Source organism: Chanodichthys erythropterus, chromosome 16 (genome assembly GCF_024489055.1).
Source record: "Chanodichthys erythropterus isolate Z2021 chromosome 16, ASM2448905v1, whole genome shotgun sequence".
Classification (NCBI taxonomy): domain Eukaryota; kingdom Metazoa; phylum Chordata; class Actinopteri; order Cypriniformes; family Xenocyprididae; genus Chanodichthys; species Chanodichthys erythropterus.
The window spans coordinates 36,123,233-36,149,938 of NC_090236.1; the positions used below are offsets into that span (position 1 = coordinate 36,123,233).

At 37.9% G+C, this 26,706-nt stretch overlaps 1 protein-coding gene across 5 annotated transcripts in view; it reads right to left on the reverse strand.

Moving 5' to 3' along the window:
* Positions 1-4,317: 4,317 nt before the first annotated feature.
* Positions 4,318-26,706, reverse strand: part of gng7 (guanine nucleotide binding protein (G protein), gamma 7) — a 42,067-nt gene continuing 19,678 nt past the window's right edge. Inside the window, exons 3-5 of one of the 5 annotated variants that reach the window (XM_067362165.1) lie at positions 14,927-15,104; positions 10,965-11,086; positions 4,318-7,199 (exon numbers count right to left, since the gene is read on the reverse strand). In XM_067362165.1, coding sequence (XP_067218266.1) covers positions 7,074-7,199; positions 10,965-11,086; positions 14,927-14,972 — 294 coding nt within the window. In that variant the 5' untranslated portion in view covers positions 14,973-15,104 and the 3' untranslated portion in view covers positions 4,318-7,073. Of the gene's footprint in view, positions 7,200-10,964; positions 11,087-14,926; positions 15,105-18,682; positions 18,808-22,140; positions 22,275-26,706 lie in introns of those variants that run through there. The other 4 variants (XM_067362169.1, XM_067362168.1, XM_067362166.1 and 1 more) reach the window with 4 other exon arrangements.

Sequence of the window (26,706 nt, forward strand, 5' to 3'; positions counted from 1 at the left end):
TCTGCTGGTTGCAATGAAAGTATGAATCATCATCAATCTTTATACTGTCGATAAACATGGCAACCTTTTGAGTGATGTTGCCAGGCAACATTACTGAACATTTGCAGTGCGAGAGACAGGGCGTCTGTGCACAACTGATGCTGCTGTTATTGTTCCCCGTTGCATGATCCCATGTTTTGCTGTTCTGTAAAGTGTATATTTGCATTATATAGGGAAGCACCGATATTAAAATTGGCTGATATTAATAAGCTAAGAATTATTTTCATGTCATGGATGATTACAGATAAATGGCTGATATTAATGGCAGGTATACCATTTTGTAAAAATAAATAAATAAAATTAAATATAATAATAAAACCTCAAACTTTCTAAAAACTCTAAAAACCCAAAACATCAAAAATTAAAATATTTATAATGTACAGTATGAAATATATATATTCATTTTGAGATGCTAAAATTTACAATCTACACATTTTTAAAGATTAACTTTAAATAAGTGTAACATTCAATATCAACCAATATATCCAATAATGAAATGCCTACCATTCAAATTTTTGTCATTTTGGGTTTTTTTTCTCTTTTGAAAGAAAGAAATTAGGCATTTATTCAGCAAGAACACATTGAACTGATCACATTTCCCACAAAAATATTAAACAGCACATTGATAATAATAAGAAATGTTTCTTGAGCAGCAAATCAGCATAATAGAATGATTTCTGAAGGATCATGTGACACTGAAGACTGAAAGAAAATTCAGCTTTGCATCACTGAAATAAATTACATTTTACAATATATTCAAACAGAAAACAGGTGTTTTAAATTGTATTAATATTTTACGGTTTTTATATATAAATAAACAATGATAATATTATTAAAAATATATAATTTAAAATAAAATAATAATAATAATAATAATATTGACTGATTAGCAATATGCATCCATTGTACCTCAGTATGATAATGCAATCATGAAATATTTATCTCAACACTTGTAAAATATTTCTTATGATCTCTCTTGTTGTTGAAGTTGAATCAAGACAAAATATGTTTTAGAAATTAATAACTGTCAAAAAAAAAAAAAAAAAAAAAAAAAAAAATTATACAATCCTCTGCTTGGCTGAAACTTTGTTTTGCTCTGTTTTGGCTGCTCAGTCCGACAGGCAGTTTTTCCAGTGTCTGCAGCACACTTGCCGTAGTAAACAAAGGCAAGCATGCATACACTTGCACATGCTCACGGATCAGTCTTAAGCCCTTAAGACGTTAACTATTGCTTTGCAACTGCGTGTTAATGATACAGACTCGATCCTAGCAAAACCAACACCTTTGCAGCGTGCAAAACAACAACAGCTGATGGTGGTCACTGTCATTTTTCCACCACAAAAACACTGCCTGTCCCTCATAATCCCCCTTGTTTTTTCTGCCCCACCCTGCTGCATGTTTTCTCTTTAAGCTTGTACATAAAGATCAGGTATTTTTGCAGAATTTTTTGCATGGATGTTTAGTCACCCGCAGCCGATTGCAAGAGTAAGTGTATGCCAAAACAAAACAGAGGACAAATGTCCCCATAGTTGACCTCAAGAACATTTTTTCCTCTCTCTCTCTCTCTCTGTCCTATGGTTGTCAATGTCTGCACACACGTTCTCCACTTATGTAACATCCCCAGTTTCATGTACCACCCTGAGCTCTGTTGTCCTCCCCTGAAAAGAGCAGCTGAGCTGGGAGTTGTTTTGGCCCTACCCTAATGTGTATTTGACACATGCTCAGGCTCCACTCCCTCCATACTCACATGTCAGGGCAGAATACTACAAGATACTCACACTCTTACTCACATGCAGCTCCAGGTTTATTACCATCTACCAGTTTAGTCACTCTGGCTTTATTGTAACAGACTGTTCCAATTTCACTTTTGCACCCTTTATTCTCTTTCATGTCTTATTTTATAAATATAGATGTACTGTAGAACAGTCAGTGACTTACATGACCTACCACATAGAGCACAAAAACAGATTGGCAGATTTGTTGTATAGACACTGTCCTTAGGAATATTTATGCAAGTCTAAAATGAAAACCAAAAGTCAACAGTATTATATAAGATCTCATCTATTTCAAAAGTGCATAGCATGAATAACATAAAAAAAAGCATAGCAAAGCCTGTGCCCTTAAATCTTAAGTGTGCAGGGCTTATTTTCTTTTACTTACTGGTATTTTTCACAGATACTGCAATATTGGTTCACAACATTGTCATCTAGTATGCCATTGGTAAGTGAATTAATGTAATATTTCTATGGAATTATTTGACGTTTTACATAAAAGCCATTCATGCTTTAATTGTTACAAAAATAGATGATATACAGTACTGTGCACAAGTCTAGGCCACCACCAGCTTTGTTTTAGCAATGTTTTAATGACTATTCCATATTTATACTATTCTACTTACGGAAAAAAATGAAACTGCCGCCACGTTCGTTCCGTAAGTTGAATAGGGAAGGCGTAGGACATACAGCGTAAGCATTTTGAAGAATGTGGAAAGAGGAAGCACGTGCAAGGAGATAATTTGTGTTTATAAAGCATATACAGTTATATTTTTTTTCGAAAATGGCCGATGATTTCGCTAGATAAGACACTTATTCCTCGTCTGGTATCGTTTAAAGCTCTTTGAAGCTGCACTGAAACTGTAATTTTGACCTTCAACTGTTTGGTGCCCATTGAAGTCCACTATAAGGAGAACAATCCTGGAATGTTTTCATCAAAAACCTTCATTTATTTTCGACTGAAGAAAGACATGAACATCTTGGATGACACGGGGGTGAGTAAATTATCAGGAAAATTTTATTTGAAAGTGGACTAATCCTATAATTCGTACGAATTCGTAGATTTTATGCTAAATCGTGCATATTTTATGAGTTGCCAAATTCGAATGAATTCGTATGAATGACCTACCCTAACCCCGGCCCTAAACCTACACTGTAAAAAAAATCCCGTTGTTTCTACGGAAAAATACCGGCAGCTGTGGTTACCAGAACAATACTGTAAAAATGACATCTAACCGTAAACATACTTACGGAGTTACATGTGAATTTTACATTTTAAATCTGTTAAATTTACGGTAAAATAACGTATTTCATTAACTGATATAATGTTAATTTACCAACCTAATGAAGTACTAATATCTGTTTTGTACCTTTATAATACACTGACAGTCACCAAACACAGTGGTGATGAGAGTCACATGATGAATCAAAGTTCATCACAAGCAGCTTTTCCACAAGCTGAGAAGCACAATACTAATATATAGAAGGTGCACACAGTGTCATTCACACACACACTAAACACCATCATGGTAACATGCATGAAATTTTAAAAATGCAATAAACATTAATTTAACAACATTAGATGTAACATAAAACCCTAATGTACATAACTGATTAGAAAAAAATGAGAAAAACTAAGAAGAAACAGAGTTATTTCAATGAAAATATATCAAATGTGAAGTGTCACACAGGGAATTGTGGGAATGTCAATTTACGGTTTTTCACTGTAAATTTTACAATGAATTGTTATTTTTCACGTCCAAAAACTGTGAATTTAACGGTATTTTACCGTAAAATTACATTAAATGTACCGTTAGATCTATTACAGTTATTCACCGTATATAGTACGGAAACTTTCTGTAAACCAATCAACAGTTTTTCACCGCAGCATTTTTACAGTCTTTTACTGTTAAAATCACGGTCATTTTTTACAGTGTACCCGTCACTGGGGTTTAGACATATCATATGAATTCGTACAAATGAGTTTGTACAAATTAGCCACCTCGTAAAATACGTACGAATTGGTATGAGATTGCGTTGCAAAAATCAGTATTTATCATTGCTAAAACAACATCTAAGGGTGGCCTAAGATTTTTGCACAGTACTGTAATATTTGAGCTAAAATATTATTCTTATAAGTATTCATATTATTAGTAAACATTATGTTCTTATTGCCATAATCATCTAATTATTATGCAGAAAACAGCAGTAAAAGCAATAAAAAAAAAAGAAATAAGATAAAGGGTAGATATAAAATGCATAAATAGATAGATAGATAGATAGGAAACCTGTTAGAAAACAATCATTACTTTTGCAAATTCATTTGGTTTTGCAGAAATTAATGCAAATGGGACAGCAAAATACCCCAAAACATATTTGCACAACATATTTAATAATTTAAAAAATTATGTAATTTACATCTGTTTTCATAAATTGTACCGTTACACCATTTGCTTAGAACAAATCAGTCAAACACACTGAATAAACAGATCCGCATCAATGCAGAGTAACATTTTGTCTTTATTTTATTTCATCTACTTTTTCCGATATCATCATTTTTAAACAGCAATATCCACAAAATATTAACATTGTGCAAGAAAACATGATTTATGGCACATCCGAGAAGAACAATTACAAAAAATAGATATATTTCTTCATAATCAAGGCAGAAAGATACATATGCATACACAGGAAAAAACACAAAGTTAATGGGACAGGCTGAGATTGAAATCTACTGGCTAAGGACTCGGCTACAGATATTACCCACACAAAGCCTAAATCTCACCTCTCATGGTCATGAAAGAGCTCGATGGTGTGTGAAGTCGAACAACGTCTGGGAACGAGGAATTGAGGTTAAGGTATCACGGCCTTCTGAGCACCTTAAGTGTTCTCGCTGCGCGCAACGCTCACGTGTCCTGGCGCTCGCAGACAACGGGTCTCACAATGTAGCAAGACTTTTTCTCATTACACCTAAGTGTGGGGTGTTACTCAAGGATGTAAGCGCTTAAAGTGTATCCCGACACTGTGAGTCAAGATGGTGGAGAACGCAATGCTTACAAGCTAACTTAGTTAGACGTTCACAGTGTTTGCTCCAGTGTAATACCATCACATGTGGTACAGCGAGTTTGGCGACTGGTCAAAAGTAGTGCTAGCTTCGAGTACTTCGCACTTGGCCTGAAATGCGGACTTCAGTGTGGCTCTTCCTTTGCAATAACATGGCTAGCAATGGAAAAGTCAGAGAATTAATGCAACACTTGAAGCGATTCAATTCTAATCATTCATTATATAATACGATGCTTTGCTCCATCTCTCTCAAGTTATTTTTAAATGAAAAAAGCCACTACACTGCTCTGTTCAGGATTGACAGGAAGTGATGTCGCTGGAGCAGCTCTGTCCACCGAGCGATTCTGTTGTTTGCTGGATGACTCATAGCATCTCGTGACCTCCACATGCCTTAGTCATTCTTAATACAGGAGCTGATGACAGTTCAACAGCACAAACCCCCTCTGTCCCACTACGGGACCCTTTTTCCTGCACTCTGTTGTTATTTTCCAGCATATGAAGCGGGACAATGGGGGAATTCTGTTTTTAGCACTTATCTGAAGACCGTTCCGGGATCGTCACATGCAAAACCGTCACTTTTGGTGACCCAAAAGACTCTCAGTGGGTACACATTGAACATTCAGAGTTGTGGGTTGACCATGCCACTCATCTTTTGCATGTGACTTTTTAGGTCGAGCCAAACCCGACGGCCGGTTGCATAACACTGAACATCCTGCCCTTTAGATAGACTTAACAACACGGACCACCTCATGAAGCGTGCCTCGAACAACGCCTTAAGCACCTTGTGTGGGCATCGTGTCAACAATCTGTTCCACATTCCCTCAGAGGGAGCAGGTAACCCTTTTACTATCACATGTGCAAGCACTGAAGCAGTCCATCAAATCCTTCGCTCGTGTCTTTTGCCTCACCTTAAAGAGGACAAACTCGATGGTTAAATATGAATGATGGAAGAAACTGAAATATTACACAAAGATTACAAAAAGATAAAACATCCACAAAAAAAAAAAAAAAAGAAAAAAAAATGAATGCGCTTTAGTTATCAAACACTGTACAGTTTCATACTCAATGACCAGATTCCATGTTTCCATAGAAAGAAGAAATTGGAACAAAAACAAATCCAAACAGCTATTCTCAAAGTTAACACCTCTGAACATATCCAAAAGAAAGTTTATACATTTTTTTTTTCCTTCTGTATGGATTTTACAATCAAGTTTGGTTTCAGAGAAAAACAAAAACGGCCTTTGCAGGGGCTTCGACTTTAAAACGACTACATGTTATGGGGCATGTCCAAGCCTCTGCTGTTAGGATAGTAAATATTCATTATTATTTGATACCAAATTTTGGCCTTCAGCTTGTATTTCACAAATAATAGGGCTCACATTTTTATATAGAACTGCACTTTAGGAGGGGGCTGGGAAGGATAGTATTAGGTAAATATATTTTCTGCATTATATAAAATCATTCCTTTATAACTTAGTGTTTGAGGATAGTATAAACATTAGAAAAAAAACAAAGAATTAATCCTAATGAGTTTTAATCAATGAAAAGAAAAACTACAGCTCACAAACGGACTGAGGAAGAAAAAAAAAACCATGTAAAAATATTGGCAACTCTGGTTAATGTCTTGAATCCCTTTTGTAGAACATGAAATGTGCGGTTTTGATAAAGATAAGCATACCTGGATTCAATTTTGGCCATACAAATCTAAAAAGAACCTTTAGCTTGCGGATTCGACGTAACAATGCAGGGTTAATACTGAACAACCGTTTACCACAGTGTGACTGGGCTAGCCAGCTAGTCAGTCAGCGTAACCATGACTGTCTTCCTTTACTCTCCTCCATCACCTATGGTAACAAGGTCAGCTGCTGCACTGAAAAAACATGCTGGAGGATCTCTCAGTCTCTGTGTAATCTTTTGAAACAGTTTAGAAATTCCAAATCTGCCACCTCCTGTTAAGTGCGTCTATATGCATGAACGTAAACAGGCGCGCTGTGCAGATTCATTCATATAGATTCACTCAACGCCGGGCTACATGACGCTAGGTATACAGATATCGCCCCTTTTTGTTTTTACCGAGAGAATGTGGCGTTTATTTTCTGGAGAATACCAGGTAAAAAGAAGTGTTGGACTGAATTGCCCATTGACTGGGGATGGGCGTCGGTTAAAGTGGGACTGGGGTAGCTGGGCTAGACAGAGTAGCTATAGAATGATGCAAGGCTTCTTGTCTTTGAAAGGATTCTCTGAGGTGGGAACCCCAACCAGCAGAGGGTCGCTGCGGGCATGCTGCTCACAGTAACTCATGAGGTCTGCAGCAGCCTTAGACACCTGGGGAAAAGACAGAGAGAGATGTTGATACATAGTGAAAGACTATCGTCAAAATCTGAGTGCAAGTGATAAAAATCATTCTTCCTATTTTATTTTCAGAAGAATACTGTTAAAGGTGCTATGTGTAAAATTTGGGAGGATCTATTGACAGAAATGCAACATAATATACAGTACAGTCCAAAAGTTTGGAACCACTGAGATTTTTAATGTTTTTGAAAGAAGTTTCGTCTGCTCACCAAGGCTACATTTATTTAATTAAAAATACAGTAAAAACAGTAATATTGTGAAATATTATTACAATTTAAAATAACCGTTTTCTATTTAAATATATATTACACAAAGCAATTTATTCCTGTGATGCAAAGCTGAATTTTCAGCATCATTACTCCAGTCTTCAGTGTCACATGATCCTTCAGAAATCATTCTAATATGCTGATCTGCTGCTCAAGAAACATTTAATGTGTACAATTGTACAAAATATTTGTGTACAATATTTTTTTTCAGGATTATTTGATGAATAGAAAGTTGAAAAGAACAGTGTTTATCTGAAATCTAATCTTTTGTAACATTATAAATGTCTTTACTGCCACTTTTGATTGATTTAATGCATCCTTGCTGAATAAAAGTATTCATTTCTTTCATTTCTTTTCAAAAAAATAAAAATAAAAATTCTTACTGACCCCAAACTTTTGAACGGTAGTGTATAATGCTACAGAAGCTTTGTATTTCAGATAAATGCTGTTCTTTTGAATTTTCTATTAATCAAGGAATCCTGAAAAAAAAAAGTACACAACTGTTTTCAACATTGAAAATAATCATAAATGTTTATTGAGCAGCAAATCAGCATATTAGAATGATTTCTGAAGGATCATGTGACACTGAAGACTGGAGTAACGATGCTGAAAATTCAGCTTTACATCACAGGAATAAATTACTTTGTCAAATATATTTAAAAAGTACACAGTTATTTTAAATTGTAATAATATTTCACAGTATTACTGTTTTTACTGTATTTTTAATTAAATAAATGTAGCCTTGGTGAGCAGACGAAACTTTTGGACTGTACTGTACATAAACTGTACATAAACTGTTTTCAGTCGTGCATAAAGACCTTACATAATGAATCATTGTTTTTATTACCTGTACACACCGGGACGAATATTGTACGTTTATCGCCAGCGATTTTCGAGAAGTTTTTTGTGTTCATACCCAAGCGATTTTCACTGGCGATGTGCAGGACGTGCACTCCCTGACAGTATATGGCGCTTGTACTTAACGGTAGTGCAAATAAACAGATTTATGAAACAGACATTCTCAACTATATTTCTTGAATGTAAAAGGGGAAAAAAAAAACAGTAAAAATACAGAAATAATACACATCTATTGGTGTGGCCAAGAACTGGCAGAGTACCTATAGCGTGCATCTCAATCAGCTCCCTAGTTCAGTAGTCAGGGCACTGATCAGGGAGTCGGCCACATTCATTTCACCGACCTAGGAAGCTAGGGAGCTGTTTGAGACGCAGAGATAGTTTGTATGGGTCTTCCTCGTCTACTTACTTCCTCTTTGTCGTCTTGGTACCAATCTATGCTAGGCAAGACCGTTTTGTGCTTGAGCGTCACCAAGTGGTGTTTTACTGTAACTCCAGCAGCTCCAGGCACATGAACAAATCCACCAATCTCATTGGTCTGCCAGTTTTTAACGTGGCACGTCAAACCAAAAAAACGAACCTGAGGCGTTTTTTAAAAAATTACGCTTTTACGCCTGTCGTTTTTTGTGCCGTTTTTCACTCACATTGGCGCCCTTTTGTTTAGTCACAAGGCGATAATCGTGCATGATATTCGTCCCGGTGTGTACAGGCCCTTGAATGAGCCACTTCTATCTTCATACACCACGGGTCCCCCCTCCATGTCAAGTCGTCATTATGCGCCAGCATGTTTCTACAGTAGCCCTAAACGGACAAACTGCTCTACAGAGCGCGTTTCGTCACTATGTTGTTGTTCTTCTAAATCATTAGTGTTTTTAGAGGCTTGCATCATCACTACGTTGAATAAACACAAAGTAGTAGTAGTAGTCGTCTGGTTTATTAGAAGCAGAGACCATTCTTTGTTAGAAGTAAGAAACCTCATTGCTTCACAAAGACTACTCTCTGTTGTCTCAGACAACGACATCTTTGTCTTGTGTCGGCCAGACGGCCACCGTAGCTTCTCCGAAAGGGAGGGGTACGAGGGGTGTGCAACGTTAGTTGCAGTTCACAACCTCAACTCTAGGTGCTGCTAAAATGTACACATTGCACCCTGATATACTCATGGCGAAGTTCTTTTTCATTATTTAATTAGGGGTAAAACGAAGTCCGAAATACATGAGCAATGATATACTGTTGGCGAACATCTAATGACACACATGACCCTGAGAGAGACATTTAGATGAATATGTAAATATGCGCTGCACTCCAGTAGTCAGGTTATGTTTGTTTATATAGCACTTTACACAATAGATTGCTTAAAATCAAGCAGCTTTACTGTATTAAACAAGAAAAACAGTGTAAGTGTCTCATTTAATCAGAAGTACAACATCATTTTCTACTATAAAGCGGCTCTCTAATATTGATGGGCACTTTCGAACCACTGCTTCATGAAGCTTTGAAACCTTTATGAATATGTTGTTTCGAATCAGTGGTTTGGAGTGCATATTTACACTGTTGTGCCTAGCAGGGGTCTCCAGTGTGTGGCATTTCGAACGCTTCGAAACTGAATTATTTTGTGCAGAAATTGGTTCAATTAATTTGAAGCTTTGAAAAGCTTCATTTCTCCCATTACTACTATCCTGTGTGTTCATGTTTTCACTTGCGGACGTCTGACCTCGACGGACTGAACAGGAGAAATATACCGGAAATGATTTCCACGTGAAAGAAGGCAATCACCACGGACCAATGGTTTTTCGAAGGTGTTTACCAGCCGTAGCAAACTTTTCAGTAGAATTCACTTTGACAAGCTGTTTCAAACTCCCAAATCGAACTTCCCTGATTTTGTTTGAAATGACATTTGTTCTTCAATTTAGCTTGAAGTATATCAGGGCCTTTAAAATGCTACAGTAAATACCTGTTATCTTACCATATAGAGTGAAAAGTTGTAAAAGGTTTAATATCTCATTATATGTCAAATTAAATATGTCAAATTTATGGTTTGAAAAACAGTAAAAGGACATTCCCAAAAGTCTCTGCATGACACTTCACATATCATCATATTTTATCAGTAATATACATTATGGTATTTTGTGTTACATTTTTGTGTTTAATTCATGTTTATTGCATTTTTGTTTATTTGTTTTGTACTTGTGTGTATGAGCCTGTGCATCATCTATATATGAGTATTGGTCATGTGTTGGGGACAGGCTGCTTATGATGAACTCTGATTCATCATGTTGCTTTCTATTATTATGGTGGGTATCAGTATATTTTAATGTAAAAAGCAGGTGATAGGTACTGTATATTAACATTACATCACCTCATAAAATATACAGTTATAAGCTGTAAAATAAACAAGCATCCCGTAATATCAGATTCATTGTCAAAGCATTTTTATTGGTGAATAACAAGATATTTTTTACAGTGTAGTATTCAAACTGTTTTTCTCATATGAGCACCACAGTTCAAGCCAAGGTAGTAACCACTTTGTCATGCCTCCAACGGATCAATAACAAAAAAACAAAAAAAAAAAGCTATTGCTATGCAAACATGTTTTACCAAACAATGAAACCTTATGTACCTTAATACGTTCGAAGCCTGCCTCGATCCTCAGCTGCTCCACCAACTTCCTGGCCTGGGCTATGTTATTAGTCGTCGACATTCTCTGCCATCGGTTATCGTGCCAAGTAAAAGGAGAAAATTCTACAAGAAAACACAGATGCAACAATATTAAAATGGAAGCAGCATTTAAAGAATGTGTAGTATGACCTATGGACAATCTATGTAATAAATGAGATAAAATGCTTCTTGAGGTGCTTTCAAACTCACTACATGCCTTTGAACAAAATCTCAAAATGGCATGCAGGGAGTACAAATAAAAGTGTCATAATTAAAGGGATAGTTCACCCAAAATTAAAAACGGTCATCATTTACTCGCCCTTATGTTGTTCCAAACTATAATGTATTTTGCAGAACTCAAAAGATGACATCATCGTATTATTATAATTTTTTTGTCCATACAATTAAAGTCAGTGTTACAATGTTGTTTTGAACTAGTGTTGTCACGATACTGAAATTTACAATACCTTGCAAAAGGTACAGATAATTTGTTAATATCTCATAATTTTTCGATAATTTGGGTGATTTTGTTGTAATAGCTTACACACAGAACAGGGAGGCTACATTTGCAAAAAAACAAAAACAAAACAGACTACTATAGAAATTAATCAATCAAATAAGTAAAATAAAACTAAATAGTTTTCATTGTAAAAATTAAATAAAGATTAATGCTTACAATTAAAGTTAAAACTTATTTAGTCAAGAGCATAGAGTGATTTTCTCTTTTGTTCTTTGTTTAACATGACAGACAGCAGCAGGTTTATTAGGCTGCTGTCCCTTTAAGAGCGTATGCGTGGATACAATATACTGTTACACAAAATGCGTTTTCTCTCAACTATTTACATTCCAAAACTGTCCTGAATTCTCGGCAAGATGGCATTTTAACATAATTTTGCATGTAATTGACTGTTTAAGCACAATAAGCCATGAAAAAGAAATGAATTTGGTACTCGTGAACTGTTTGAGAGGTGGCTTTATGAGAGCATCACTTATACAGTGGGTACGGAAAGTATTCAGACCCCCTTAAATTTTTCACTCTTTGTTATATTGCAGCCATTTGCTAAAATCATTAAAGTTATTTTTTTTTTCCTCATTAATGTACACACAGCATCCCATATTGACAGAAAAACACAGAATTATTGACATTTTTGCAGATTTATTAAAAAAGAACAACTGAAATATCACATGGTCCTAAGTATTCAGACCCTTTGCTGTATATTTAACTTAGTTGCTGTCCATTTCTTCTGATCATCCTTGAGATGGTTCTACACCTTCATTTGAGTCCAGCTGTGTTTGATTATACTGACTGGACTTGATTAGGAAAGCCACACACCTGTCTATATAAGACCTTACAGCTCACAGTGCATGTCAGAGCAAATGAGAATCATGAGGTCAAAGGAACTGCCTGAAGAGCTCAGAGACAGAATTGTGGCAAGGCACAGATCTGGCCAAGGTTACAAAACAATTCTGCTGCACTTAAGGTTCCTAAGAGCACAGTGGCCTCCATAATCCTTAAATGGAAGACGTTTGCGACAACCAGAACCCTTCCTAGAGCTGGTCGTCCGGCCAAACTGAGCTATCGGGGGAGAAGAGCCTTGGTGAGAGAGGTAAAGAAGAACCCAAAGATCACTCTGGCTGAGCTCCAGAGATGCAGTCTGGAAATGGGAGAAAGTTGTAGAAAGTCAACCATCACTGCAGCTCTCCACCAGTCGGGGCTTTATGGCAGAGTGGCCCGACGGAAGCCTCTCCTCAGTGCAAGACACATGAAAGCCCGCATGGAGTTTGCCAAGATGGTGAGAAATAAGATTCTCTGGTCTGATGAGACCAAGATAGAACATTTTGGCCTTAATTCTAAACAGTATGTGTGGAGAAAACCAGGCACTGCTCATCACCTGTCCAATACAGTCCCAACAGTGAAGCATGGTGGTGGCAGGATCATGCTGTGGGGGTGTTTTTCAGCTGCAATCGAGGGAAAGATGAATTCGGCCAAGTACAGGGATATCCTGGACGAAAACCTTCTCCAGAGTGCTCAGGACCTCAGACTGGGCCAAAGGTTTCCCTTCCAACAAGACAATGACCCTAAGCACACAGCTAAAATAACGAAGGAGTGGCTTCACAACAACTCCGTGACTGTTCTTGAATGGCCCAGCCAGAGCCCTGACTTAATCCCAATTGAGCATCTCTGGAGAGACCTAAAAATGGCTGTCCACCAATGTTTACCATCCAAACTGACAGAACTGGAGAGGATCTGCAAGGAGGAATGGCAGAGGATCCCCAAATCCAGGTGTGAAAAACTTGTTGCATCTTTCCCAAAAAGACTCATGGCTGTATTAGATCAAAAGGGTGCTTCTACTAAATACTGAGCAAAGGGTCTGAATACTTAGGACCATGCGATATTTCAGTATTTCTCTTTTTTAATAAATCTGCAAAAATGTCAACAATTCTGTGTTTTTCTGTCAATATGGGGTGCTGTGTGTACATTAATGAGAAAAAAAATGAACAAATGATTTTAGCAAATGGCTGCAATATAGCAAAGAGTGAAAAATGTAAGGGGGTCTGAATACTTTCCGTACCCACTGTATATTTCAGTGGTGCGTGCGCGAAACCTGTGTGAATGACTACAATTACGTGCAAGCGCTATGTAACCGGAGCGAATGAGATGAAAGAGTGACAGGAAGCGGGCGTGTGTCAATTTGCCATCAGAAAGACGACGCGCAGCTGGTATCAGTGTATCGATATGGCAGAAATATACCGTTTCAGATATTTCAGTACTGATACATTTTTAACAACACTATTTTGAACCACACTAGGGCTGGGCGATATATCGCATACGATTGTCACGCGCATTTCGTCAGTAAAGCTGGTTCCCTGATTACCGCTAAATCGCCATCACCTGCTTTCAAATGAAGCGGCATTTAATAGACAGAGCCGTAATTCACTGACAAGCTACGCATTATCGCGTTCATATCGCAGATGAATTGCCTTCGATAATGAACGTGATATTGCGTAGCTTGTCAGTGATCTACGGCTCTGTCTATTAAATGACGCTCCATTTGAAAGCAGGTGATGGTGATTTAGCGGTAATCAGGGAACCGGCTTTACTGACGAAATGCGTGTGACAATCGTATGCGATATATCGCCCAGCCCTAAACCACACTAACTTTCAGTATAAGAACAAAAACATTCTTTAAAGTATCTTCTTTTGTGTTCAGAAGAAAAAAGAAAGTAGTACAGGTTTGGAACAAAATGAGGGCAAGTAAACAGAATCTTTATTTTTGAGAAAGTCTATATAAATTATATGTCAATCAAGATATTTGTCAGACAGCTCCGACCACACAACTACCCCGAAGCATCAGTCCAGACCACCCAGTTCAGGGGGCCCATCAATCAGTCTAACGGTACAACTGAAAACAGGTGCGGCTGTCCTCTGAGGCCGAGCACACCGGCTTATCTCCTCCCTCCTTATTTTAGGACCAAGTGTTCTGAAAACAAAACGCATGAGGGAAGAATGCGCACTCTTAAATTAAAAAGGGATAACAAAATAAGACTCAGAACATTTCCATCATGATTTTGAAGAATGTTTCAACTGTTTTTCAATGGGATCCATAACAATACTGGACCCCATTGTCCTTAAAGAAAAACAATATATATTTTTGAGTTCCACAGAAGAAACTCAGTCACACTTTGGAACAACATGAGGGTGAAAAAATGATCCCTATCTCTTTAAATACAAGCCTTTCATACAACAACATCCTCCAAAAGGTCATTTGAAAAACCACTTAGCAACACCAAGTCAATTTTAATATCAGCACACCCACAGAGAGGTGACTATCAAAGTAACCGCAGAAACAGAGGAAACATTGGAGGCAGTGAAAGGTCTGGTTCTTTCTGGAGACAAACACACTCCTTATACGCCCCCCTCACTTTGCTCCACGCACGCGCTCCCAAACCAGCGCAGCACCCCTGGCATTCCAGGACGTTCCTAGAAGGGGCCGTAGTTCTAAACACATGTTGCTTAGTGCCTGGGCTTTGTCTTCTCACAGCAAACACAGTCTCTTTCACGGCTCCGTGTGCTGCATTCCAGGAAATGGGCACAGCAGCCCTGCATACATAATTGCAGCACTCTTAGAATACATTGGCATATTGATTCAAACATACAGGTCTCATAAAGGACGATGTCTCCCTTCACAATTTTTTCCAACCACATCTTCCTTTTTTTAAAAAGAAAACCCTCACAGGAAAACTGCTAAAAGGCACAATATTTGGATACACAGAGCCATAGTGTGTACTAAGTAGGCTCCATGTAGGCTGCTGCAATTTAATCTCGTCTACTGAAAAGTTTTGCATGCACAAAAGTGAAACATTTAGCTTCAGTCTATTTGGGTATAGATAAGAATGTTGCAACTGAATACTTGGTCATTTGATTTTAATATGCAGATACAAATTTCAGTTCGAGTAAGATTATTTTTGTCGTCGAAGAAATGTGCTAGAAAAAGTGAATCTACACAGATGCATTATACTTACTCTACAATAAACAGACTGCATTGCAGCTAATTTCAATACTGCACCAGTGTAGATTAAAACAAGGCGGTGCATTACGCAAAGTACGTTTACATGTGCAGTTATCATCAAGCTACAGCTGGGTTTTGCATAGTCGATGTACAGTCTTCATTTACTGCCCAAGTATACATGACACAAATATTTGGATGAAATGCATATCCGATGTGCAATTGCATGATCTAGATCTGCTAGTTTGAAAAACGGATACGATTTCTATTGGATTACCCTTGTGAAAAAGAAGTGCGCTTAATTGCATTTAATGTGCACTTGACATCTTACAAGTACACATTTTGAAAAAGCTATACTTGCAGATAATCTTATATTAATGAAAAAAGAACACTTAATTGTACTTAAAATGAGTACATTAAAAAAGATTGTTGGTTTAACTTAAAAAAGTAAGTTACCTGGTTGCCTTGAAATTTTGAGTTCATTGAAATTAAAAATTTGAGTTAATACAGTGAAAGCGATTGGTTTAATCAATAAAAACAAAATATTATGTTATCTGAACTATATTATCTAAGTTGCTTTGACAAAAGAATGTCAAAAAATGTTATTATAAATCATGAAAATATTTTTTTTACAGTTTCATGACTGTTTATTAACACAATAAGCACACTTTTGCACTTTTTAATTGTCAGTTTAAAAAGTACATTTTAAATCAATGTTTTAATCTTTTGTTGTTGTTTTTTTTAAGTATTCTGATGTGTTGATAAACATATTGAAGCACTTTTAAAGTACTTTAGGGTTAGTTCACCAAAAAATGAAAATTTCTGTCATTCCACACCAGTAAGACCTTTGTTAATCTTCAGAACACAAATTAAGATATTTTTGATGAAATCCGATGGCTCAGTGAGGCCTCCATTGACAGCAAGATAATTAACACTTTCAATGCCCAGAAAGCTACTAAAGACAAAAACAGTTCATGTGACTACAGTGGTTCAACCTTAATGTTGTGAAGCAACGAGAATACTTTTTGTGCACCAAAAAAACTAAATAATGACTTTATTCAACAATATCTAGTAATGGAAAAAAAATGTGAAATTTTGAAATGTTTCGAAACATTTATGACATAACGAAGCCTCGTTTACTGAAATCATGTGACTCTGACAGTTTGATACCTGCTCTGAACCACTGATCTGAAACAAAAGATTTGTAAAGCTTCGAAGTGTTTTGAAAATCGCCCATCTAGATATTGTTGAATAAAGTCGTTATTTTGTTTTTTGCCACACAAAAAGTAATGTCGTCGCTTCACAACATTAAGGTTGAACCACTGTAGTCACAAGAACGGTTTTAAATGTTTTTAGTAGCTTTCTGGGCATTGAAAGTGTTAATTATCTTGCTGTCAATGCAGGCCTCACTGAGTCATCGGATTTCATCAAAAATATCTTAATTTGTGTTCTGAAGATGAACGAAGGTGAACTAACCCTTAAATATAATTTCAACTGTAGTGTGTTATGAAGTATTGCCTATGAAATGTACTTAAGTGCTTTTTAAAAAGCACTCTAAATCTAATTGCATTTAATTATAAATATTACTAAGATATTTTCATTTACTTGCAATTAACTTGCAATTACGAGTCTGAAAACATTACAATCAGATGGCACTCAAGTATTTCCTTAGTACATTATTATATCCAGAATAAGTACTCTTTTTAAAAGTATGCTAAAGTGTACTTCTTTTTCACAAAGGGTTGCCAATGTGTGGTCACAGATGTGCATTTATTGGCATTTTACAACACGCTTACTCTACAAAAAGTGGGTTAAATCAAAGAGGTTTAGACCGTGTCACAAGGCAGTGTGCTGAACTCCCTATGGATCTTTATTTTCTCCTCAGAGTCAGTCAGGATTATTAACCCTTATCCATGACTTACAAACACACACATACACACTCCAGGCTGCAATCGCACGCTGATCTTTCACATAACTGTGCGGTCTGCAGCACCAAGGAGAGTCTCCAAAACAGGCGTCTCTTTCTCCACTCTGTGGAATTCTGATCTAGTGAGGAAGAGGAGGAGGAGGAAGGGGGGCAGTGGAAAACTGCATCCCACCCCGGAGTCCCTGTGCTCCATTTTATGCCACTTTGAGGTGTTGCATATTCAACAACAATAAAAATGTATTCAGTGAATAGACAAGGTTTAATTTGTTAACATTAGTTGACTAACACCAAACAACACTTTTACAGCATTTATTAATCTAGGTAAACGTTCGTTTCTTTATATACAGTACACTAATGTATTTTTAAAGTCGCAGTAAACCGGGAGCTGCGACCGACTTTATTTCAGTATTGTGACGTATTTTCCAAATGAAAGAATTTTGAATGAGAAAAATAGAGGGCGTGGCTTGTTTTTTTCCTGCTGGGATTTGATTGGATCTATTAAAGTGGGTGTTCCATTTAGCTCACGATCAAAGCTCACAGCAGACTGACAGTTGGAGGGGATGTTCTTCCCAAGCTGCCAAACTGATATCTTCATAGGAAGGCCAATCTAGTACGGAAGTATATTTTCAGATTTTAATCTAAAGATTACAAAGACAAAAAATTGTGAATCAACTTGCACGGATGAACCACAAGACTAGTAATGTGCACTAACAAAGTAAATAGGGTCAATTTTGATTTCATGCCGACTATATTAATATTAGTATTATAAATATAAATGAATTAACAATGAAAAATATGCTAACTGATATACTAATATATTAACCGCTGATTTGACACACTAATTCATAACACTCTGAATCTTCCTGAATCAGTGTTTTGAAATCTGCCATCACTAAATAAGTCGTTATTTTGTTTTTTTGGCGCACTAAAAATATTCTCATCGCTTTATAATATTAATATTGAACCACTGTACTCACATGAACTGATTTAAATATGCTTTTAGTACCTTTATGGATCTTGATAGAGGAAGTGTCATTGCTCCCTATGCAGGCCTCACGGAGCCATCGGATTTCAACAAAAATATCTTAATTTGTGTTCTAAAGATGAACGAAGTTCTTATGGGTGTGGAACGGCATGAGGGTGAGTAATCATTTTCATCTTTTGGTGAACTAACCCTTTAACAAACTGAACTTATTCACTAACAGACCACACAAAAAAAAAAAAAAAAAAAAAAAACATGCATACTTCCCATACTTTTTCCTTCTGATCTCTTTGGTATGTCCCTGAAGCATCTAAAAAGCACTGATAAATCCAGGAAGCAGCATGTAAACAGTGGTCAAGTGAGAATCTGAAGTATGCATCATTCTGTTTGGTCACAGTCTGCTCTGATATGTGCAGCTTTGGAGGCAGACTTTATTCTTGAGTTCAAAGTGAGGCGGCAGTTCCCGCCAGCTCTCCAATCAAGCGGCAGCATTAAATCAAAAAGCCCTTGCCTCTAACGGACACCTGGTGGCAACATGCCGGCTCTCTGGGTAATCTCACCAGGCACCAGATGCTTCCTACATTCCCGCTTTTTGAGTGCTCGGCGGGAATACCGTGTATTACTGTTCTAAACAAGGAGCATGAGGGAGGAAAAGAGGGGGGGAGAGGAAAATAGAGTGTTCTGGCCGTCAACAAGAGCTGACCAACGGCCCTTTGAGTCTGGCCGGGAAAGATGCCTCATATGGAATACCAATAAAATTTGAGCCTTGGTGATTATTTAGGTCATTGGCATTTGTGCTTGCTCATTACTTAAGCATGTGAAAATAATAGCTGCTAATACTAGTTTATGCTGTACTTAGATAAGTTGTTATAATTGTACTTAAAATAGCTTAGAACAAAAATGCAATCAAATTCATCATCTTTTCAATGAGTAGCAGTAAATGGGTAGTTTGATGGAAAAATATTTTACGTACCATGCAAAAGTTGAGTCAGTGCGTTTTTACTTTTTTCTTTTTTTTTAAAGAAGTCCCTTATGCTCACCAAGGCTGCATTTATTTGATCCAAAAACATACACCGATCAGGCATAACATTATAACCGCTGACAGGTGAAGTGAATATGATTATCTCGTCATCACGGCACCTGTTAGTGGGTGGATATATTAGGCAGCAAAAGAACATTTTGTCCTCAAAGTTGATGGGAAAAATGGGCAAGCGTAAGGATTTCAGCGAGTTTGACAAGGGCCAAATTGTGATGGCTAGAAGACTGGGTCAGAGCATCTCTAAAACTGCAGCTCTTGTGGGGTGTTCCCGGTCTGCAGTGGTCAGTGTTTATCAAAAGTGGTCCGAGGAAGGAACAGTGGTGAACCGGCGACAGGGTCATGGGCGGCCGAGCCTCATTGATGCACGTGAGGATCGAAGGCTGGCCCGTGTGGTCCGATCCAACAGATGAGCTACTGTAGCTCAAATTGCTCAAGAAGTTAATGCTGGTTCTGATAGAAAGGTGTCAGAATACACAGTGCATCACAGTTTGTTGTGTATGGAGCCGCAGACCAGTCAGGGCCTATGCCGACCCCTGTCCACCACCGAAAGAGCCAAAAGTGAGCATCAGAACTGGACCACGGAGCAATGGAAGAAGGTGGCCTAGTCAGATGATTCACGTTTTCTTTTACATCACATGGATGGCCGGGTTCAGGAATGGTTTGAGGAGCACAACAACGAGTTTGCGGTGTTGACTTGGCCTCCAAAATACCCAGATCTCAATCTAATGGAGCATCTGTGGGATGTGCTGAACAAATCTAAGGTCCACCTCGCAACTTACAGGACTTAAAGGATCTGCTGCTAACATCATGGTGCAGATACCACAGCACACCTTCAGAGAGTCCATGCCTCGACGGGTCAGGGCTGTTTTGGCAGCAAAAATGGGACCAACACAATATTAGGAAGGTGGTCATAATGTTATGCCTGATCATATGTATATTATTTAAAATATTATTACAATTTAAAATAACTATTTTCATATAAACAATTCACACATCAGTTGTGGTAAACAGAAGCTCACTCATGTTTGCTTAAAGCAAGAGAGAACCAATGAGGTTCATTCTCATGTGTTACGCAGCACGTCTGGGTGCGTTCACACTTGTAGTTCGGTTCGTTTGGTTCATTTGGTCCGTACCAAAGAAAAAAAAAAAAACATTTAGTCCTGGTCCGATTAGCGTTCACATTAGCAATTTTATCACCGAACCAAAAGATACCGAACCTAAAGGCACAGGGATACATTCACAACATGACATTACCGAACATGTAACAATGCTGTTTTCTGAGGTAAATGCGCTCGTTGTGTGTGCGTAGCAGGGCGTAGCCTGCATGTGATGGTATTTTGGCCAGTTGGGAACTCGTGAAGAGCTTATAAAATGTGTAAAGTAGTCAAAACACCGGCGGGAATCCATCCGTCACAAACACAAATGATCTGCTGCGTGGAGAAGCGCGTCTGATGCCTGTGCTGGGCAAACTCACGACTATGACGAGAAAAACCGACATGCGTGAGGATTCTGTCCTTTTTAGGGTCTCGTCTTCCTGTTTTGGGTTCGGTTACATGTCTTTGGTCCGTGTTGCATTCATATATCATTCGAACCGCACCAGAGTTCGCTTGGAAGCGGACCAAGACCCATCTTTTCAGCGGTCTCGGTCCGCTTGTTTGGTGCGCACCAGGGTTCGGATGGCAGCGTTCACATATGTTCAAATGAACTGCACTAACAGAGCAACCGCACCAGGGTTCGTTTTAATCGAACCAAACATGACAAGTGTGAACGCACCCTGAGCTTCCGCAAGAGGTTTGCTCTCGAGCATTAAACAAGTTCGGTTGAGCTCTTTTTATGTTTGCGGATAAATGTTTATATGAATAAAAGACTAAATTCAATCTGTTATAAAGTGATCGTGTTTCTTCAGTAAATTTGGACTAAACCGCTCAATTCATATGGATTAGTTTTACAATCTCTTTATGACCTTTTTGAAGCGTTGAAGTGGTAGTTGCATAGACTGTCAATGGAGGGACAGAAATATCTCAGATTTCATCAAAAAGATCTTCATTTGTGTTCCGAAGAGGAACAAAAGTCTTACAGGTTTGGAACGACATGAGGGTGAGTAATTAATGAAAGTCTGGTTGAATAGTGCAGAATTTTTGGTTGAACTAACCCTTTAAGACATAATAGACTGTTTACAAGCATACTTGCTAATATGGGCATTTTGACATTATTTTGTACGAATATATCCGTTCAAGCACAAGGAGAAATCAATTCAGCATTTGAGAGGTGTGTGCACACTTCATATGTCTGTTGCACACACAAAACTTTACACAGCGTGCAAATATTGAATTGAGTTCTCTTTAGAGTCTTCTTGCGCTTGAATATTTAAACTGGCAAAGCTTAAAAACATGTGCTTTCGTGACAACACAGTGACAAGTGACAGTTGCGTCAAATTTCCAGAGCACCGTTTACACTGCCCATGGGCCATCGGGCAGACTTTATTATCGAGCCCTGCCTCAAACATTTGAAGACAGAAAGACTATAAACCTAAGAAATTATGACCTACAGTCACCTTCTGTTTGTTGACTAAGTGGAGCTGAAATAACACTATATTTTATGCACACTATATAAGAGCAGGGAGTTCATGGCAAGTTCACAGAGTAGCAACGCTGCACCACTGTGACTCCTAATGACGGTTACCTTCCACACCCTTCCTCGATCCTGACGGGCTCAGTCAGCTGCTGCAAAGCTTCTTACAAGAATCAGAAACTGAAAATACACAGCCTGATCAGCTGCCAACAGAAATGCCAGAAGTGTTTTCCTCAGCTTACAGGACTTTCCAGCAGAGCAGCACACTAGAAGGGGGAGGGAAACGAGGGGCATGGAAGGAAAACGAGAGGAAATGAATGGGATTTCTCATCTCCCAGCTGAGATCAAGTGAGGGAGTGTTTGCTCACGTCAGCATGCATATGCACAGAGGGGTCACAGAACATTCGTGAGCTTGTGTCTGTGCGTGAGGGTGTGACCAGTGGGGACGGATCTGTAGAGACACACCGAGACAGACAGACTCGTGACCAGGCAGACAGAAAAATAGACAGAGGGGCAAATGACTGAAGTGGGTGGAAATTGTTTGGACAGGCTTACACAACATGTTCCCTGCAGAACCATTACTGATACAGTTTTGGCAGACACATGCGGCATGCAAAAATACAAAAGACCTGATAGTGTAAAAATGAGAATTATGGCCTTTTGTTTATAAAAAGGTTCTTAGCATCAATATAATGAGCTTACAAATGAATTATAATGATGATGACTAAGTTGAATTCTTGAGGTCAGGGACCGGTGCAACATCTCCAACACCCCAATGAAATGTTTGATCAGACAGGTGGAGCTGGCATTGCCGGTGTGTGCATCACTCTGTGGTACCGACACCACCCTGTTACAAACTTGTTTTTAGAAAAAATGCAGACAAAAGAGGGATTTGAAAACGCCTGAATAGCCACTTTACGATAATACCTTTCAATAGTCATACAGTGAAAAATTGTTGCTAAGGAATTCATTAAGCATTTGTTTAATAATCGGAGGAATTGTAGGAATGCTGTCCGAAGCAATTTGTGTTAAAAGTTACGAGAAGCTATTGTGACCACAAATCCAGTTTTCACAACACATGTAAGCCGTAAATACTCTTAATGGGATACTAATGCAACATGCAATAGTGAACATACTTTAAAACAGGGGTCTTTAAGACAGATGGTGCCGAAAACTGAGAGTTGCATTTTTAGCCTGATTTGTATCTGTATTGAATTGCCATCTGAACTGATGTACAGCCATACTGTATGTGTGCTTTAGATTTTTATTTTACATTCAAAAGTTGGGATTGGTCTCTTATGCTCAACCAGGGCTGCATTTATTTGATCCAAACCACAGCAAAAACAGCGATATTGTGAATCATTCCTGCAATTTAAAATTAGAGATGCACCGATTTATCAGCCAATAAATTTTCACACTAAAAAACACTTTAAAAACAGCCGTTAGTCAGTGCCAATATATCCTGTCAATAAAAAGAGGGCAGGAAAATGCACTGAATTTGTCCTTTGTGTAAAGAAAACACTAAGAAACCAGTTTGATGTTCAGTATTAATAGTAATTATATGAATTAACATTCAGAAAGTTAAGAAATATTAATTTAATCTTCAGAATTTTGTTAATGTGTGTTTATTAATTTGAGTAATGTGTTTATGTTTATAGCTGATACCAGTTACTCTGAAACAAGTTGATGAAATGGAGAAAATAAAGTTTTTATTTGCATTTCTTTCAAAAAATAATAATTCATTATTAATTCTAGTGAATTTACCATTAATTTAAAAGAAGGTATAAAAGGCAGAACCCCCAAACTATCGGTAGATATCACTCTGAATAATCGGCTATCGGTAGAAAAATTTAGTATCGGTGTATCCCTATTTAAAATAAATGTTTTCTAATATAATATAAATATTTTTTAAAAAGTAATATATTCCTGTGATGTCAAAGCTGAATTTCCAGCATCATTACTCTAGTCTTCAGTGTCACATGATCCTTCAGAAATCATTCTGATATGCTGATTTGATGCTCAAGAAACATTTCTGATTATTATGATGAACTTTCTTTGATGAACAGAAAGTTCAGAAGAACAGCATTGATTTGAAATGGACATCTTTTATACAATTATAAATGTCCTTGCTGTCGCATTTCATCAATCAAATATGTCCTTGCTGAAAAAAAAAAGTATTAATTTCCTTCAAAAGAAATATTACTGACCCCAAACTTTTTAATGGTAGTGGATATTTAAAGTATTTTAATGGATGTAATGTATCAAAATTAAACAAGAAGAGGAAATTTATTACAAACACACACACACACACACAAAAAACCTTCATTTAGAAGACAAAAAGTTTTCGATTTACATCGTCATCAGTGTTAGCCTTATTATCATTTTGCAGATACCTGCATAAAACCATTTGGAATATTCTCTTAGATCAGCAGAAACAGAATGAAAACAGACACTGATAGAGAGCAAGGCTATATGCATGCAAAACTAACTAACCAACATATGCAATATGCTTAATTTTAATTTTTTACTTGCAATCTGCAAGTGAATTTGTATGCAAAAACATGCAAACCGACAGCCACTGTCAAACTGCACAGTGAAAGGTTCACTCTACCAATGACAGATAGTGAACATAGAGGCAAGGTTGAATATGCACAACACCCCATCTACAGGCAGGCAGCTAATGCCAGAAAAGCACAGAAACATGTTTCTCTAGTGTCTTGGGAGGAGGCCCCTATTTTGACAACTCAGCAAAGTGAGGTTGAGGTTAAACTGTGGGCAGGAGGAAAGATGAATGATAACCTTGCTCCTACAAAACCTGGAGTGAAGGTGACAGAAGGATGAGGTCAGTAAGTGCATCTAGTCAAAACACAAAAAGCGTGTGTGGGAGAGCCATACACTCTCCGGATCTACTTCATAGGTGATATTTCTTTCCACTCATGAATGGAAAGAAACTGAAGCATAAACAGGTTTTCTGAGGTGACGAAATAAATCCGATCTAGAAACATGAGAAACCCTACAAGAGCAACTCTACGTGACTCAGGAAGGTGCATAAGCTGATAAACATCTGCAGTGGAACAAAAAAAAAATAAAAAATACTGTTTCTTGCCCTCTTCCTATTCTGAGAATTGAGTATTTACAAGATGGCACAAATCATAACTGCCTTTTTGTGATTCACTGACTCCAGGAGAATGTTAGCCGGTCAGATCCTTCGTGATTGAGTGAGTCTATAAGCGGGAGACTTGGTTCACTCACCGAGTCACTCATGCAAACATGTGGTTCCAGCATGATGTGTGCACATATCGCACACAAACAAGGCCTTTGAGGTGGGAATCGGAGCCAGGTGCATAGCAATTAACCATTGTGATCAGGCAGTAAACAAGCATACAGGGCAGAGGAGAGAAAGTGACTAACCGGCCTCTTTCACAACAGCCAACTTCCTCCCCCGCTCAGCTTCCTTATAAGGGCAAAGGAAGCTGAATAGACTGAAGTGGGGAACTCCTAAGGGGTGCGACGCAGCTTACAGTAAGTATGATTGGCACTTGTCTGGGGGATTCTGAGTCGACGTGTCCATTGCCTTATATAGCATTTCTGTGTGTTTCCCTGCTCCTTGAAGTGCACTGGAAAGTCTGCAACAAATATGACACATTTATCATCATGAGCTGTGGAGAAGGACGACGTGTTGTGGAAACATTTGCCATGTTCTCCTCGATGTCTTGCTGCGGAGACAGCGTGTTTGGACTGAAAGAGACTTAGATGGGACAAATTGGTTGGATATGTCCTTGTGGGAATGTACATGCGTGGAGGTTGGGAGATATTTGAGATGACGTGAAACGTGTCTGGTCAAGGCAGCCTGTGACGCAAGAGCACTGCGCATGTCTTTCCTCTTTTGCCCCCTGATAAAACTACAGCACTGTTGGGAACACCGATAACTTAAAGTCACAATGAAATCAAAATGGACAATTCTTATTTTTTTAATGGAATATTGCAGTGTTTGTTATGAATAGTTTATCTGTGCACATCATTATTTTATTTCCATGCTCTATCAATTACAATGACATCACTGTATGAGGGCGGGGAAATAACCTCTCTCCTCCAGCCACCTGTCACTCACATGAGATCGCAGCAGTTAGCAAACAACAACAAACCAATGATGCAATCGCTTCCTGAGAGATAAAATAAGGTCCTGTCCAACATTTTATTTTCAAGAAGTTGTTTCACTCGGATGTGTGTCACAATATGTTCACAATTTTCGGTTCAAGCCGACTTCAAAGGAATGACATCAACCCATCAATCAAATGTAAACAGAAAACACATTTTGCATTAATCTACATTTCAAAACGCTGCTTCATGAAGCTTCACAAATCTTTTGCTTTGAATCAGTGGATCAGAGCGTGTATCAGACTGCCAAAGTCACATGATTTCAGTAAACGAGTCTTCGTTACGTCATAAGTGTTTCAAAATTTCAATGGTTCACCACTGGGGGGCGTGACTTTGGCAGTTTGATACACGCTCCGATACACTGATTCGAAACAAAAGATTCATGAAGCTTCATGAAGCAGTGTTTTGAAATCGCCCATCACTAGATATTGTTGAATAAAGTCGTTATTTTGTTTTTTTGGCGCACAAAAAATATTCTCGTCCCTTCATAACATTAAAGGGATAGTTCACCCAAAAATT